General features: G+C 51.0%; 1 protein-coding gene across 2 annotated transcripts in view; it reads left to right on the top strand.

The window, feature by feature from the left end:
* Positions 1 to 45: 45 nt before the first annotated feature.
* CACNA1E (calcium voltage-gated channel subunit alpha1 E) overlaps positions 46 to 15,175 on the top strand; it is a 267,448-nt gene continuing 252,318 nt past the window's right edge. For both annotated transcript variants that reach the window (XM_065554517.1, XM_065554515.1), the window contains exon 1: positions 46 to 487. In XM_065554517.1, the coding sequence (XP_065410589.1) occupies positions 195 to 487 (293 nt within the window). In that variant the 5' untranslated portion in view covers positions 46 to 194. The remainder of the gene's footprint in view (positions 488 to 15,175) is intronic.

Here is a 15,175-nt window from a genome sequence, read left to right as displayed (position 1 = left end):
TGCCCTCTCTAGAGTGATGTACCGCAACGGCGCCGAAGATGCTTGGACTTGGCGCATGTTCTCTCAGCGCTCACACGCTCTCCGAGGCCAGCTCTTTCACGGCCAGTGGGGTTGCCGAGCTGGACTCCGACTCCCAGAGATACGTCCTGGCCCTTCCAGAGGAAGAGACATGGCGCAAGCACCAGCTTGGCCTGATGCAAGCCACCCAGTCCTGCAGCCTGCTGGAGCCCGAGGCCTTGGGGGACGCTCTGGTCTCACGCACGGCCAGCTTTGACATCCTCTATGAGCCAGGGTCCCGGGAGGGGGAGGCCAGCTTGGGCTTTGAGGGGAGCAGTACTTTTGACCTGGGACTGAGCCAGTACATCCCGGTGAGCCCAGACGTGATTAAGCGCCGGAGGGGCGGGCTGATCGAACAGCGGGACATCATCAAGGCGCACGAGGCTCACAAGATGCAAAGCACGCCGCAGGCGAGGCGGAAGGAGTGGGAGTAAGTACCCAGCAGGCCCTGTGGTGGCTGCACAAGGCAGCTCTAGATAAGAGAAGATGTTACTTCTCACTGCTCATGGGTGATTGGAGCTCAGACCCCTGACTCCAGTGGCCAGCGGGAGCTCACAAGGGTTCTGGAGGCAGCATGCCCAGCCTTGCGGGGAGGAAAAACCTTACACAATTGCCCTCCCTCAATGACTCCAAAAGGGAGCCATCATCAGCCAGAAAGATAGGCCAACCCATTGCGCAGGCCCTTTGGGAGACAGAGAGGAAGAGCTGAAGGGATCATGGAGGCCTCGTCTGCTAAACTACCAATGCCAATGTCTTCCCGTGCCCCACCCAGCCTGCTCTCCCCTCCTGCAGGGAGTGATTCTAAAATAGAATGAAAAAATCCCTGTCTGGGGTCTTTTCTCTCCCGTTTCGCCTGGGAATGGGCCAGATCCTTAACCAGCTTTTTGAATCCAGGACATGGATTCCAACCTCCCTTTGTGTTACCAAACAGTTTTGCTCACCGTTAGTTGCCATCCTGTCTTTGGTCCCTTCTCTGTGTCCTCCCCACCATTACTGCATTCAGTGCTCTCCTGGCTTCATGGCTGTTACCCTTGGCTCTACACTGACGGTGGGAATTTCTGGACATGTTCTAAGGGCCTGGATTCCTTGTGCTTTGATGGGAGGAGGTTGGTATGTGTGCCATAGTGGACTGCACCATATTAGGGAGTTCAGTACTCATCAGTCAAGGCCAAACAGAATTCACCCCTCTCCCGCCTGCCCTTGTCTCTGGGTTGTAGCGAAGTGTCTGACTGTAACTACACTAGAATGCCAGGAAAAAGCTCTCTACAGATTACCTTGGTGTAGCGAAGCGAAACTCTCTGGTGCAGCGCCTCCTTCTGGTCATCTTGGGAATTAGCTCAATTCCAGCCCAGAGCACAGTCGGAGAATAACTCTCTGCTTCCACAGCACCCTCTGTAGACCAGTGGCTCACATGCCTCAAGCCCCATGCCCCTCCTGGACCCCGGTGCCCTTTAACTCAGGGTTCTGCCTCAGCAGTACTCCACAGTCTGGGTCTCCCCTCCCAGGGGAACCCCTAACCCTCTATCCCCACCTTGCCTCAGTGGCTACTGCCGGTCATCATCTAGCCGCCTTTCGCTGGGGCAAACTACAGTCCATAATGGCTACTCATCATTGGCAAGGGGGTTGGACCAACTGTATCTGCCTAACCCCAGGCTGCACCTCTGTAGCCCCAGTACCTCTCTAGACCGTCACCAAAGCCTGTAACCTGGGGGTTTACCAGGCTAGAGCTCCCCAACTCCTTTTGCCTTTCCCCAGCACTGCTCTACTCCTGGTACCCTGAATAGGGTTACCATATTTAAAATATAAAAGAAGAGGACACTCCACGGGGCCCTGGCCCCGCCCCTTTCCCACCCCTGGCCCTGCCCCAACTCCACCCCTTCCCCGCCCCAACTCCGCCCATTCCCCGCCCATTCCCCAAAGTCCCCGCCCTAACTCCCCCTCCTCCCTCCCAGCCATGTGAAAAGGGCTGCCCAAGTGCTACCAGCTTCACGGTTTGCCGGGCAGCCTCCAGACCCTGCGCCCCCGGCCGGCGCTTCCCCAGCACAGCTGGAGCCCGGGAGGGGAAGCGCCCAGCCGGGGGCGCAGGGTCTGGAGGCACGGGGGCTGCCCGAATCCGGTAGTGCTGGCTCGGGCAGCTTGGCTCTTAAACAGAGCCGAAGAGTCAGGGGAGGATCAGAGCAGTTGGAGCCCAGGAGGGGAAGTGCCCGGCCAGGGGCACAGGGTCTGGAGGCTGCCCGGCAAACCATGAAGCCGGTAGCGCTCAGGCTTCGGGCAGCCCCTATGCCTCCGGACCCTGCGCCCCCAGCCGGGCACTTCCCCTCCCAGGCTCCAGCTGCTGTGCTCCTCCCGACTCTTTGGCTCTGTTTAAAAGCCAAGCTGCCTGAGCCATCGCTACGGGCTTCGGGCAGCCCCCTTGCCTCCGGACCCTGCGCTGCCGGAGCAGAGCAGCTGGAGCCGGGGAGGAGAAGTGCCCGGCCGGCGGCTGGGGTCTGGAGGCAAGGGGGCTGCCCGAAGCCGGTAGCACTGGCTCGGGCAGCTTGGCTCTTAAACAGAGCCGAAGTCTGAGTCAGGAGAGGAGCAGAGCAGCTGCGGGAGAGGAAGTGCCCGTCCGGTATTTTTCCCGGACATGTTCGGCTTTTTGGCAATTCCCCCCGGACGGGGGTTTGATTGCCGAAAAGCCAGACATGTCCGGGAAAAACCGGACGTATGGTAACCTTAACCCTGAACTCTCAAGCAGCCAGATCCTTCTCTTTCCACTGCTAGAGAGAGATTCTTTAGGTCCTGGCTCACAGCCCTCTTATCAGGGCCAGCTGGGCCCTGATTGAGGTGGCCACACCTGTGGCTGCTTCCCCAATCAGCCTAGCTTGGCTGCTTTTAACCCCTGTTCTGCGGGAGTAAGGCAGTTGCCCCATTACACTTGGTTTCCTTGGTGATGGGTATTTAGTTGTACTCTGTAGTGGGGAAACCCTACTGGCATAAAATCCCTGGTGTAAGTTTGATCTCTAGACACAGTCTCCAGGGGCACAGGGCACAATCTAACCTAGTGACGCTGAAGGCACCAGAAGCTCTAAGGCCAACCCTGAAAGGGTATGATTGTCTGGTAGGACAGACACAGGGAAGGAGCTAATATCTCTGGAACTGGGGACCTGAAAATGATGCTGCAGGCACTGAGTTGGGGCAATGTGACCCTTCACCAAACAAGCAGATGCAGTTTCCAGGTGAGCCTCATTGCATCCTGGAAGTGATTTATTTTAAATGGATCAGGAATGGAGACGTTCCTGATGCTGATTGTCTGGCTTCAAGCTTTATTGCTTATGTAAATGCCATGCAGCTTAAGTGTGTAGGTTATTAGCTTGTCAACCACATCTTCCTTATGGGGATTTTAGTCCCCATCCCACCCTGGTAGACTCATGCCAATAGGATTTCGTTTGCCAGCACTCATGCCTTGCATGTTGTCACATGTAGTGTCTATTCTGGACTTCGAGCTCCTTTGAATTAAAATGGGGCTGTAATGAGAAAAGGGATTGTAACTACAAGTGATGCCGTAGTGGCCCACACTTACTGTCCTATGGAATGGGGTCAGTTTGCACATCCAAAGATAGCCTTTCTAATGGCCAGGTCATCACTGCAGAAATGGTACCTTGTGTTTGATACTACACCTGGAATCTCCACCTCTGTGGCTGGGGCAAGTCTCTAACTTCTGTAAAATGGGGTAATAGTTACTCACCTCATATGGGTGTTGAGGGATAATTGGTCAGTGTTTGCACAGAGCTTTGGAAAGGAAAAGTGCAATATACATACTGAGCTGTTATAAACGCCTCACCCTGTCCATCCTCTGTGTATACCCACTCTAACCACTAGGCATTAGATGCATAACATCTCTGCAGGACATTTCTAAGATACGGCGTTGCTAAAACTCTCATCGTCTTGATGACTGCAGTGTCCTCTTCTCTGGCCTGGACAAATGCAGTCTTGCCCTGCACATATCCAAGATCATTTTCCTAGCCTGTTGCTTTACCCATATCTTTGCATCCCTCCACGGGCTCCCCTTTCTCCACAGCATCAAATATAAGCTACTTGTCTTCACTTTCAGGACCCTTTACAGCTTATCCCCATCCTATCTTTCATATGCATCAGGTCTGTGATGCGCTTCATCGTCCATTTGTTACATTTTCAAACAAGCACCATGGTCCTTTTTCCCATGCTGCCCCTGGTGCTTGGGAGGTGCTCCCTGTAAATGTCTGCACCAGTGGCTGTGGAGTGCCATTGGAAGTGTGTGTGGGGGGGAGGAGGGGCATGAATTTCCCTGCACCCCCCCCCCCCCGATCCTTCTCTTCTCCTCTGACTGTGGGCTGTGGGGCCCAGGATTACAGCAGCTGCCAAGGCCAGGGGAGAGTAGTATCAGGCAAGACCTGGCTTGCTTGGGGAGCAGGTGATACGTACCTCCCTGTTGTAGCTCCAGGGCCACGGGCATGTGCTTCCAGCATGCAGTGGTGGAGACCTGGCATGGTGTAGATCCGAGGGCCAGATCTGGCGGCAGCTCAGGTGGGCCCAGCTTCTGGGACTGGGCTGGAGGCAGATTCCTCCACTGATATTCTCTGCTCCACTCCCAGCCTCCTCTTCCTGGGCAGGCACTGTCCCCATGCCCTGGATGAGGGGCTGCGAGGTGATGCTTGGCGAAGGCAGTGGGGGTTGGGGAGAGGTGCCTCATCATAGGCCCTGACTCTACAGCTGCAAAGCACCATTACGAAGAACATTTCCCCAGTTATTGCCAGGCATAGAGTTTCCTGAAGGCTTTGTCTACCCAGAGAAATTGAGCAGAATTGCTGCTTTGGAGGCTCAGTTTGAGATGCCTAGGACCTGACTGAGTCAATCACAAACTACTAGCCCTGCCTATAATAAAACTCACTAATAGCCGCACTCTTCTGTAATTGGCACCTGTGTCCCTATTAGACATGTCCATCCTTCTCCCACTTTGTGCCACCTATACCAAGAATGTGTACCTAGCGTTCACCGTGAGAGCGACTCATGAAACTGGGCACAGGAGATTGGAACTGACACGTGGGCTTTGCAAGTGCTGAGTGCCTCGTTATCTTTTGGGGCCCACCCGGGACACCAAATTAATAAATAATGGACAAGCAGGAGCAAGAGGGATGGAGCCCTTCATTGTCAGTGAGTGTGCTGAGTATCTAAAATAGTGAAACAGTAAAACTGACCTGATTGTTTGCAGTTTTATTTCAGGCCAGTGAAATGAGTCCCATTCTTCACTGCTTGTTCTGGTGCATGTATGCACCAGGGTAAGAGCTGTGCCTTTCCCCGACATGGGTATTTGCTACTCAGTCTAGTAGTAAGTCTAGCATAATACAGATGGGCTTTCTCCCTTAGACCTACGTATGGGAAGTACACAGAAAAATCCTTTTTGTGTGTGCATCTTTTTTTGCTTAATCTGCTTGTTCCCCCTATTGGCAGATTTAGGTAATGCAACTACATCACTTCCCGGACAGGGACTTGGGAGACCTGGTTCTAATGCTCTCATAAATTTGTTAGTCTCTAAGGTGCCACAAGTACTCCTGTTCTTTTTTTGGTTCTAATCCCACTTCCACCACTGATCTGCTGTGTGATCTCAGGCAGCTCACTTCTCCTCTGTGCCTGGTTTCCCCTCTCACACTGCCTATTTTGCCTGTTCAGACTGTAAGCACTTAGGGGGAGTCGCTGTCTCTAATGCAACAGGCCTCTGACTTGCTTGTTGGGTCTGTAGACGCTGCTGTAATTACAGGCACAGCTGTGATGGACGGCTTGTACAGCAGGATCCTTCTGCTCATTCTTCCTCCAAATCCTCATGAGCTGGGCCCAAACAGCCTTTTGCTTAGTGCAGCTGCATCCTTAAGGGATCAGTCTCTTATGTGAAAAGGCCGGCTGATATTTTAAAGGTTGATAGTTGGACGTGGCTGGTTAATATTGTGGATTTTTTAAAACTTTAATTATTGAGGAGAGGGAATGATGCTTCTGGGCTAGTGGTAGTTGTGTTAGGAATCATCCTCGTGGTTTGTTCGGGGTCTAAAAAGACCCCTCTCTCCCTCCACTGGCCCTCTGATCCTTCTCTTGTTCATGGAATGTGCTGATGTTACCCCACAGAATAGCAAATGGAAGTGGGACACTGCGGGAGTTAACGCAGCGTGGGACCAGACACTTGGCTGGCAGTAGTAGTGAATGATGGACTTATGCAGACATGGGAATGAGAGGAACTCCCTCCTGGCTGGGAACCAACATGCACATACAGCTATTAAACTACAACCAGCCCGTTGAGCTACAAACTAATCTTAGCTTTCCTGTGTAGACAAGGCATTGTTCAGTGAAACCTAAGGTGTGAAATTAAACCAATCTAGTTATACTGATATAACACCCTGTGTAGACACTTATTCCAGTATAAGAGCATGTCTGTAGTGCAATCAGAGGTGTGGCTGGAACATGTGTAGGCATGCCTGAGGTAGCTAACTTGGTACCAACAGCAGTGAAACCGTGGCAGAATGGGCTAGACGCTCTAGTACATATCCAGCATCACCGGTGAGGTTGTGTAACCCGTCCTGCCGCAGCTTCACTGCTGCTGTTATTCAAACTGGATAGAACAGAGCTAGCTTGGGTATGTTGACATATACTGCAGTCACACTTCTGATTGCAACATACATATATCCTTAGTGGTTTTTTTTTTTTTTAATTTAACTTGTGTCCCTTGGGAAGGAGTTTAAGCTAACCCCTGAAAAGGTGCTCACATTGGAATAAGAGTGCTCATCCGGGTGGGGAGAGGAGGAGGGTTGTACCATGTAATAATATTGGTGTAACAAGTAAACGTTCTTGCGTAGATAAGGCCTTACTCTTTATTGGCTTTATGCTACAGTTTTGAGACAGTGCATTGAATAAACCCAATTTTCCTTGCATCCTTTGGATCTAAGGGATGCAGCCTGCATGTGGCCTTTGGTTGGTCACATAAATCCTCATTTGTTCATTAATTGTCTTCAGCAGTCAACATGTCTTGAGAGGAGGTGCCGTTTTCATGCAGGTAGAGGTGGCCTCCATTGCAGGTGGCCTGATTTCTACAGAGAACGCTTAAAATATCCAGCCTTTCTACGCTGGGTACAATTCACAGTATACAGGCTGGGTCTTGTTGGTCACAATTTCCTTGCCATCTAATTGTTACACTGTTGAGGCACTGTCATTACGGTGGTGATGACTGAGAGCGGTCAGTCATATGAAGGCTGTTGGTCATTTGGTCACATCTAGCGAAGTTCTTGTAACTGAGTTTAAGAAGTATAATTAAGCACAATTCAAAGTCCATTGCTGCCCACGGGGTTTTAATATGGCTTGCCTAGCCAATAAGGAGAGGGCTAAACTGTGTTCTAGGCTACAGGCAAGATTCCAGGTCCTATTCTGGCTGCTTTGTGCTGTTCCAGTAGCATAAATCTGGCAGATCAGGGTCTTCTCTCTGTTTCTCCTGGCTAGGGGAGTCCTTTGGTGGTGTAGAGCCATAGTTGTGGCCCCTGTGCCATCCCCTCTTGTGGCCCTCAGTGAAGAGGGTGTTCCCAAGAGGAAAGGGGGTGGATGGGGCATCCATGGGCCAGAATGGTTCACCGATGCCATGGGCACCCTCAAGGTTGCACTAATTGACAGCAGGACTAGACCAGACCCAGGTCCGGGGGAGCACAAGAATGGCTTGAAAGCCACCTTTTGTAGGTTTTGCTCCAAACACAGTTTGGCCAGACAGGTGGATCCAAGTCTGTCTACCTAGGCTGGAGCATGGTGGTTCTGTCTGCAGTGTTCACACTGGCTAGCCAGTAAAACTGGACAAATGATATCTGTGAGTAGCTTACTTGATGGGGTTTTCCTCTTGAGTTCTCCAATAATTTCCCTGCTGTTAGACCAGCTCAGTAAATGGTTGAAGACAATTAGTTGGATCATCTGCAATGTTTTTGTTATTTGTCCCCCTCTAGTGAAGAAATGGTGTTAGATCTCAACTTGGCTATGCTAAGGTTTGAACTAAGGTGTAAGCACTCCTTTTTATGTTGGGGTTGTGAGGCTGGTGTACTGGGGGCCTTTAATACACTTTCCTCCTGGCTGGATTCCAGGGCACACCTTCATTCAGGGGAGGAGTGTCCCATCTGTATGGAGACGCTCTCAGGCAAAAGAATTATTTTGCCCCAGGAGGGCAGCATGTATTCCGATCAGGAGGTTGCAGATGAGGGAAAGGTGCAGGGCTGCCGGCTTTCCCAGAACCAAGTGCCAGCTCCATCTTTTTAAAGTTTCCCTTTCTCAACTTCGTCAGATCTGGTGGGATGATTTGCACGATGGGAATGTTTAAAATCGATGGTTCAAACCTATTTTGGAAGGACTGAGTGGGAAAAAGGGCAGGGGAGAGGCACTGTGTGTCAGAAACAGCATTATCTGTTTCTGAGTCACTGAGAACTCTGAAGAAAATGATCTTGAATGCTTATGGATCAAAGTCCTAACAGATAAAACACAAGACAGGGTATTAGTTGGTGTCTGCTATAGGCTGCCAAAATCACACTAGGGATTAGGGTAAGTGACCATATGTCCCATTTTGGCCAGGACAATCCCTTTTTTAAGCCCCGTCCCAGCCGTCCCGACTTTTTTGGCAAAAGTGGGCATTTATCCCATTTGCTCCTGCCAACTGTTTCGTTGTTATGTTGCTGATCAATTAGAGAACATGCTTGTTTAAAGTTGTGCAATGCTCCCTTATAATGTTGTTTGGTAGCTGCCTGCTTTGTCCACTGCTTGCAGAAAGAGCAGCCCATTGGAGCTAGCTGGTGGGGGCTTGGAACCAGGGTGGACCTGCAGCCCCGCTATCATCTCCCCATTCCCCTAAGTTTCCTGTGCGGCAGTCACCCAGCAGGCTACCAATTGCCTGCAATTCAGCTGTCCCTCCCCCCACTGCCATGTCTGGCTTCTGCCCTCTGCCTGGGACCTGTTCCCAGGAGCCTCCTGCTTGCTGTGCAGGAAAGGGGGGAGGAGAGGGGCTAATGTCAGGGTGTCCCCCTCCCCTCTGCTTCTACCCCCCAGTTACCCCATCTCCATAGAGCGGGGGGGGGGGGGGAAGCAGGACAGACACAACAGGGCTCAGGACGGAGGGAACTTGCCTTAAAAAGGCAATGTACTTAGCGTGGGGTCAGCATACTTAAAGGGGCAATGTGCATTTCTCTCTCACACACAGGGTATGTGTCTCTGTCTGCCATGCTGTCTCCCCTCCCTCCATTTGTGCTGCCTTGTAGAGTGTGAGGCTACATCAGGGGTCAGCAACCTATGGCATACGTGCCAAAGACGGCACGCAAGCTGATTTTTAATGCCGGAGTCCTGGCAGGCAGCAGCGTGCCATTAAAAATCCTGCCCAGCCCGGCCTGGCCCGGCCCGGCCCGCTCTTCTCCGCCCTCCACCCGCCCCTCCCATGGGGGCAGGGGGCAAGGGGCAGGGGACAGAAGCTTGGTCCTGCCGGCTCCCCTGCCTCTTCCCCTAGTGTACTGGGTTCCTGCCTCTCCTCCTCCTCTCCGTCCCCTCTCTCCCTGCCGGCCGATCAGCTGATGGCCCTTGCGAGGGAGGGGGTCAGGAAGGAGCAGAGTCAGCGTGCTCGCTGCTCCCGGCGGAGGCAGAGAACAAGTGGGGGCAGGGCCTTGGGGAAGAGGGGGGGTGGAATAGGGGCATATCCCCTCCATCCCCCTGTCCTGACCCCCCTTCACACACACCCAGCCCTCTGCCCTGAGCCCTGTGCCCTGCCCCCCCAGACCCCTGCCCTGAGCCCTGACCCCCCCCACACCCAGCCCTCTGCCCTGAGCCCCGCAGCCCTGCACACCCCCCAGACCCGTGCCCTGAGCCCTGTACCCCCCTTATACACACCCAGACCTCTGCTTGACTCCTTCACCCCCCCCCCCACGACCCCAGCCCTGACTCTGGCACCCCCACACATACCCAGCCCCCCCACCCCATGCCCTGACACCTGCACCCCCCTCACATGCCCCCAACCCTCTGTCCTGACTCTTGAACCCCCAAACATACCCAGCCCCTCACGCCCCATGCACCCCCCACATCCCCACCCTGAGCACTAAACGGGAGCTCCTGCACCCCCCCCATTCCCACCTGCACCCCTCGCACCAAATGGGAACTGCCCAGGTAAGTGCCCCACACCCAAACCTCCTGACCCAACCCTGAGCCCCTTCCCTCATTCTAGCTCCTGGCCAGACCCTACACCCCAACCCGCAGCCTGCTCCTTCACCCCCAGCCCTGTGCTCAGTGCACTCCCACCCTCAGCTCAGTGCAGAGAGAAGAAGAGACTGGGCGAGAACCAGGGAGAAGGTAGGTACCCACTGTATGTGGGCAGGGTGGGACCCCAGACCGGCAGTGGGCTGAGCGGGTCCGGCAGCCGGGATCCGAGCTGGCAGGAGCCGGTGGATGGAACCCCTGAGCGGCAGTGGCCTGAGCCGCTCAGCCCACTGTCGGTCTGGGGTCCCCGGCCGCCGGCCCCGCACAGCCCGCTGCTGGTCTGGGGTTTTGGCTGCCGGATCCTTGCCAGCTGGGGTCCGGCCGCAGGCCCCGCTCAGCCCGTTGCTGGCCTAGGTGAACAGAACCCCAGACCAGCAGTGGGCTGAGCGGGCCGGCGGCCTAAGATCAACATTTTAATTTAATTTTAAATGAAGCTTCTTAAACATTTTGAAAACCTTGTTTATTTTACAATACAACAATAGTTTAGTTATATAATATATAGACATATAGAGAGAGACCTTCTAAAAACCATTAAAATGTATTACTGGCACACAAAACTTTAATTTAAAGTGAATAAATGAAGACTCGGCACACCACTTCTGAAAGATTGCCCACCCGTGGGCTACATTAACAACAATGTGTTAACCCTTGAGGGCTCAGCCGAGTGCTAGATCATCATTTAGCAGTAAGGCATTCCCTGGGAAATATCCCACCCTCTTCCACCCTCTGACTTCACCACCTCAACCAAGCTTCACAATCATCATTGCCGTGTACAGTATTAAATTGTTTGTTTAAAACTTATACTGTGTGTGTGTGTGTGTGTGTGTGTGTGTATATATATACATATATATATAATAGTCTTTTGTATGGTGAAAAAAAAATTCCTGGAACCTAACCCCCCCTATTTACATTAATTCTTATGGGGAAATTGGATTCGCTTAACATCGTTTTGCTTAAAGTTGCATTTTTCAGGAACATAACTACAACGTTAAGCGAGGAATTACTGTACATCCTGGAACAAAGAATGTAGGCCATACTTGTAAATGGGGACTCTATCCTGAAAGCAGTGACTCTGAAAAAGATTTGGGGTCATGGTGGATAATCCGCTGAATGTGAGCTCCCAATGTGATGCTGAGGCCAAAAGAGCTAAAGCAATCCTGTGATGCATAAACAGTATGAATAGAGAAGTTGTTTTATCTCTGTATGTGGCAATAGTGTGACTGCTTCTGGAATCCTGTGTCCAGTTCTGGTGTCCACTATTCAAGAAGGATGTTGCTAAATCGGAGAGGGTTCAGAGAAGAGCTGTGAGAATGATTAAAGGATTAGAAAACTTGCCTGATAGCGATAGGCTCAAAGAGTTCTATCTTTTTAGCTTAACAAAGACATGGTTAAGGGGAGACTTGATCACAGTCTAGAAGTATCTACATGGGGAATAAATATTTAATAATGGGCTCTTCAATCTAATAGGGGGGAAAGGTCTAACACAATCCGCTGGCTGGAAGTTGAAGCTAGACAAATTGAGACTGGAAAGAAAGCGTATATATTTGACAGCGAAGGTTATTAAGCATTAGAACAGTTTACCCAGGGTCATGGTGGATTCTCCATCACTGGCAATTTTAAAATCAAGATTGGATGTTTTTCTAAAATATCTACACTAGGAATTATTTGGGGGAAGCTCTGTGGCCTGTGTTATACAGGCGGTCAGACGAGATGATCACAGTGTTCCCTTTTGGCTTTGGAATCTCTGATTTGTACCCTTTTCTGTCTCTTTATTAGCAAAATGTAAGGATTTATTGGGTCAGACCACCGATGTCCAAATTGCAGCCCCATGGATAATTTTGGATTGCAGCTGACCTCTCCCTGTAGCTGCAGAGGACAAAGCTGATCAGCTGCAGGGTTTTCTACTTGGGGAATTTCAGATGGCAATTTATATGTACTGTATCTATCAGGAAAGACCGGGGGACAGGCAAAGCACAAACTGTGTTAATACATTTAAATACATTTGTGCTGGGACCCTCAGGCTTCTGACAAGTGGCCAGCAGGGCTGCTGCTTATGTTGTGGGAGAGGACCCTGGGTTGGAATGGTTTTGTTTGTTCCATGTTTAGTAGAGTCCAGTGTTGCCTTCTTCTGAGTATTAGACCCTTAATACTGTATTTAATCATTTAGGGCTAAATCCTACCCTGCCCAGAGCCAGGTACGCAAGGGGTGAGGGGGTAATGGAGCCTTCCTCTTGCACAGCAACATAAGGCCTGGGTGAACTGCATTCCCTGTGCTCAGGAGAGTACAGTGTATGCAGGGGTGCCCTGTGCCCCAAAGGGGGGCAGGGAGGGGTGGATAGTAGTGGAGCTGGTTCCACCTAGTCTCTGTTGGTGCTGCCCCTCCCCTTACTATCCCTTCCGATGGTGGTTTCGACCCTTTGCACCCAGCCTTCTCTAGTGTCTTTGTCCACTTGCACTGGTGGTCTGCAAGAGGAATCCTCGCTACTAAGCTTCTGCCTGGCTGTCTTACTGCATGTGTTGCTTCCAAGTTCAGCAGCAGAGAGACAGGTGACTTCACAGCTTCTGCCAGTCACTTTCCTACCTCCTGGCACCAGGAAGAGCTTTCTGCCATGGGGGGAGAGGATTTGGCAGCTTTCCCCACTCTGCTGGTCCTCTGTTCTCCCATTCGGTGATGCCTGCTGCTTTCCTTCTGTTCAGGTGCTTCTACAGTATTCATCACACCTGTAGCTTCTCACTCCTCTCTCTCCCTACAGGCCAGTTAGACAGTGGGTGGAACATGTCGGGGGAGGGGGGGGCTGATCCTATCTGCAACAGATGTCCTGGAATCATGGGCCACCACTCACTGCTGGAGTTGCTTGTGAGGCTGTGCTTTGATACAGTACAGTTAATGCAGTCATGTTTTGGTGGTGGAGGAGCCCATGTCATACTTGGAGGGTAATGCAACTGTGTCTCGCTGCTGGAGGATCTCTAATACCGTGGGGGAAAATGCCATTGTATTTCAGTTGCTGGAGGTTTCAAGGCACTGTGACACAATACAGTGGTGATGCAGTTGTGGTCTCAGTGCCGGAGGATTTCTGTTGCTACACTGTAGTTTAGAGAAGGAGGTATGGTCATTGTTCAGTGCTGAAGGACCCTGCATTATGTACTAGGATCTAGTGGAAAACAGAGGTAATGCAGCTGTGTCTCCCTGGTAAGTGCTGTATAATATAGTGGAGAGTGGAGGTAATGTGGTTGTTTTGGAGCAGGAGAACCCAGGATGCTCAAGCTATCATAAATGGCAGAATGCAGTCTTTTCTGTGTCCAGTACACAGTGCTGTATTCTGATCACGTTATAGTACAGCACTCCTGGATAGGGCTATTATAAATGATCTAATTAATACAGCAGACCACTGTTTCATTATTTAGACTGTGTTCTCCTCGGCTCATGCAGCTAAGAATTATTGCAGCCATTTCTTCCCTTTTCTGGTATTCATATCACTAATGCACTACTTATGGCTTCCAAGACTTAATTAAATCACCAGAATCCTGTGTTAAAGTGATGTGTAATCTGGCTTGAATTCCCCGAACTGGAAAATTCATGGTTAAATAGAACAACCTATTCAGAAACAGCACTCGGCTTGCTCCATGTTGCACCTCAGTAAGTTCTGCAACATGTGAGATATCCCTGCTCTTCAGTGGCCCCTCGAGTGGGATTTTGGGAAGAACATCTTAGAGCTGAGAGCAGTTTATAACTAGCTCTCCTTTCACTTGCCTGTTAGAGCCACTGTCCCTACAGGGCCACCAGACCTGTGTGTCTGTGTGTGTTAGTCATGCACTCACCATTCCAAGGAGTTTGGAGGATGGGTGAGAATAGTTTGGAATTGCTTATGAATTGACCAAGTCAGCTTAGACTCTTTCCAGGCTCTGGGCTGCAAAAGATGAAGATGAATTTTACCCCTGTGCATCACTGAAGTCCCACATATGCCCTGCTTTTAGCTTGTGGGCGTTGTGCTCTGCACTGGTGTGAGTTTCACCCTGTGTGGAAAGCAGTGCCATGAAAGACAGTGGGTTTAATATCTTGACTTTGCTCGTTCTCCCTTCCGTCATCTGGTTAGTGACGGCCGATGAAATCCCAGTGGAACATCATGATGCCTCTGGTACGTGGAGTACGGCTGCAGGAGAACATTCCACTTCCCAACCCAGTACAGCATCTGGCGTATTAACCAGTATTCAAATTATTATGATTTAACATTTGTGTGTTTGTGGGTTTACTAGGAACAATAAGGGAATAAAACAGCTTGAAAAATGCATGAGATGTATCCAGTGGCTCTTTTGGAACTGGGACAGTCTGCTTGGCATGTGTACATTGCGCACACTGGTATAAATACAGTTCAGCACCAGGAAATCAATCATTTTTAAAGGGGTCTTTGATGTTTATTGATCAGTCAACTCCAGCCGCAGAGTCTTTTTTTAAAAGCAGACATCTAGTCTGGCCTTGATCAGGCATGACTTGGCTAACTGACATACAAGGATCTATTGTCTAATATATCATAGGATTAGAGGTGGAAAGTTAATAGAGCCTTCTGACCATGCCCTAGAGGCCGGTCTAGAATGGTTGCCTGCAGCATATTCCCCAGGGCTTTGTACTGTCTAGCTTTAACTGGTGCGAGTGACTGACAGGTCATTGGGTTGAGACAGGATGTCTCAGCAATTTAGTGGGTTCTTGCATTGCTGCACATGAAGGGCTGCACTGCTAGCATCAGCTCATTTGCTCCAGGGCCCAGCCCCCTTTCCCTTCTGATTTCAGCTGTTGAGCATCTTCAGGAAGGATTTCAGCTGTTGCTGCTGGCCGTTGGTGAGAGGGGACAGGCAGGGA

The sequence above is a fragment of the Chrysemys picta genome, chromosome 8 (genome assembly GCF_011386835.1).
Source record: "Chrysemys picta bellii isolate R12L10 chromosome 8, ASM1138683v2, whole genome shotgun sequence".
Taxonomy (NCBI): Eukaryota; Metazoa; Chordata; order Testudines; family Emydidae; genus Chrysemys; species Chrysemys picta.
The sequence above is the reverse complement of the archived record's forward strand: the minus strand, read 5'-3'. Positions and strand labels throughout refer to the sequence as shown.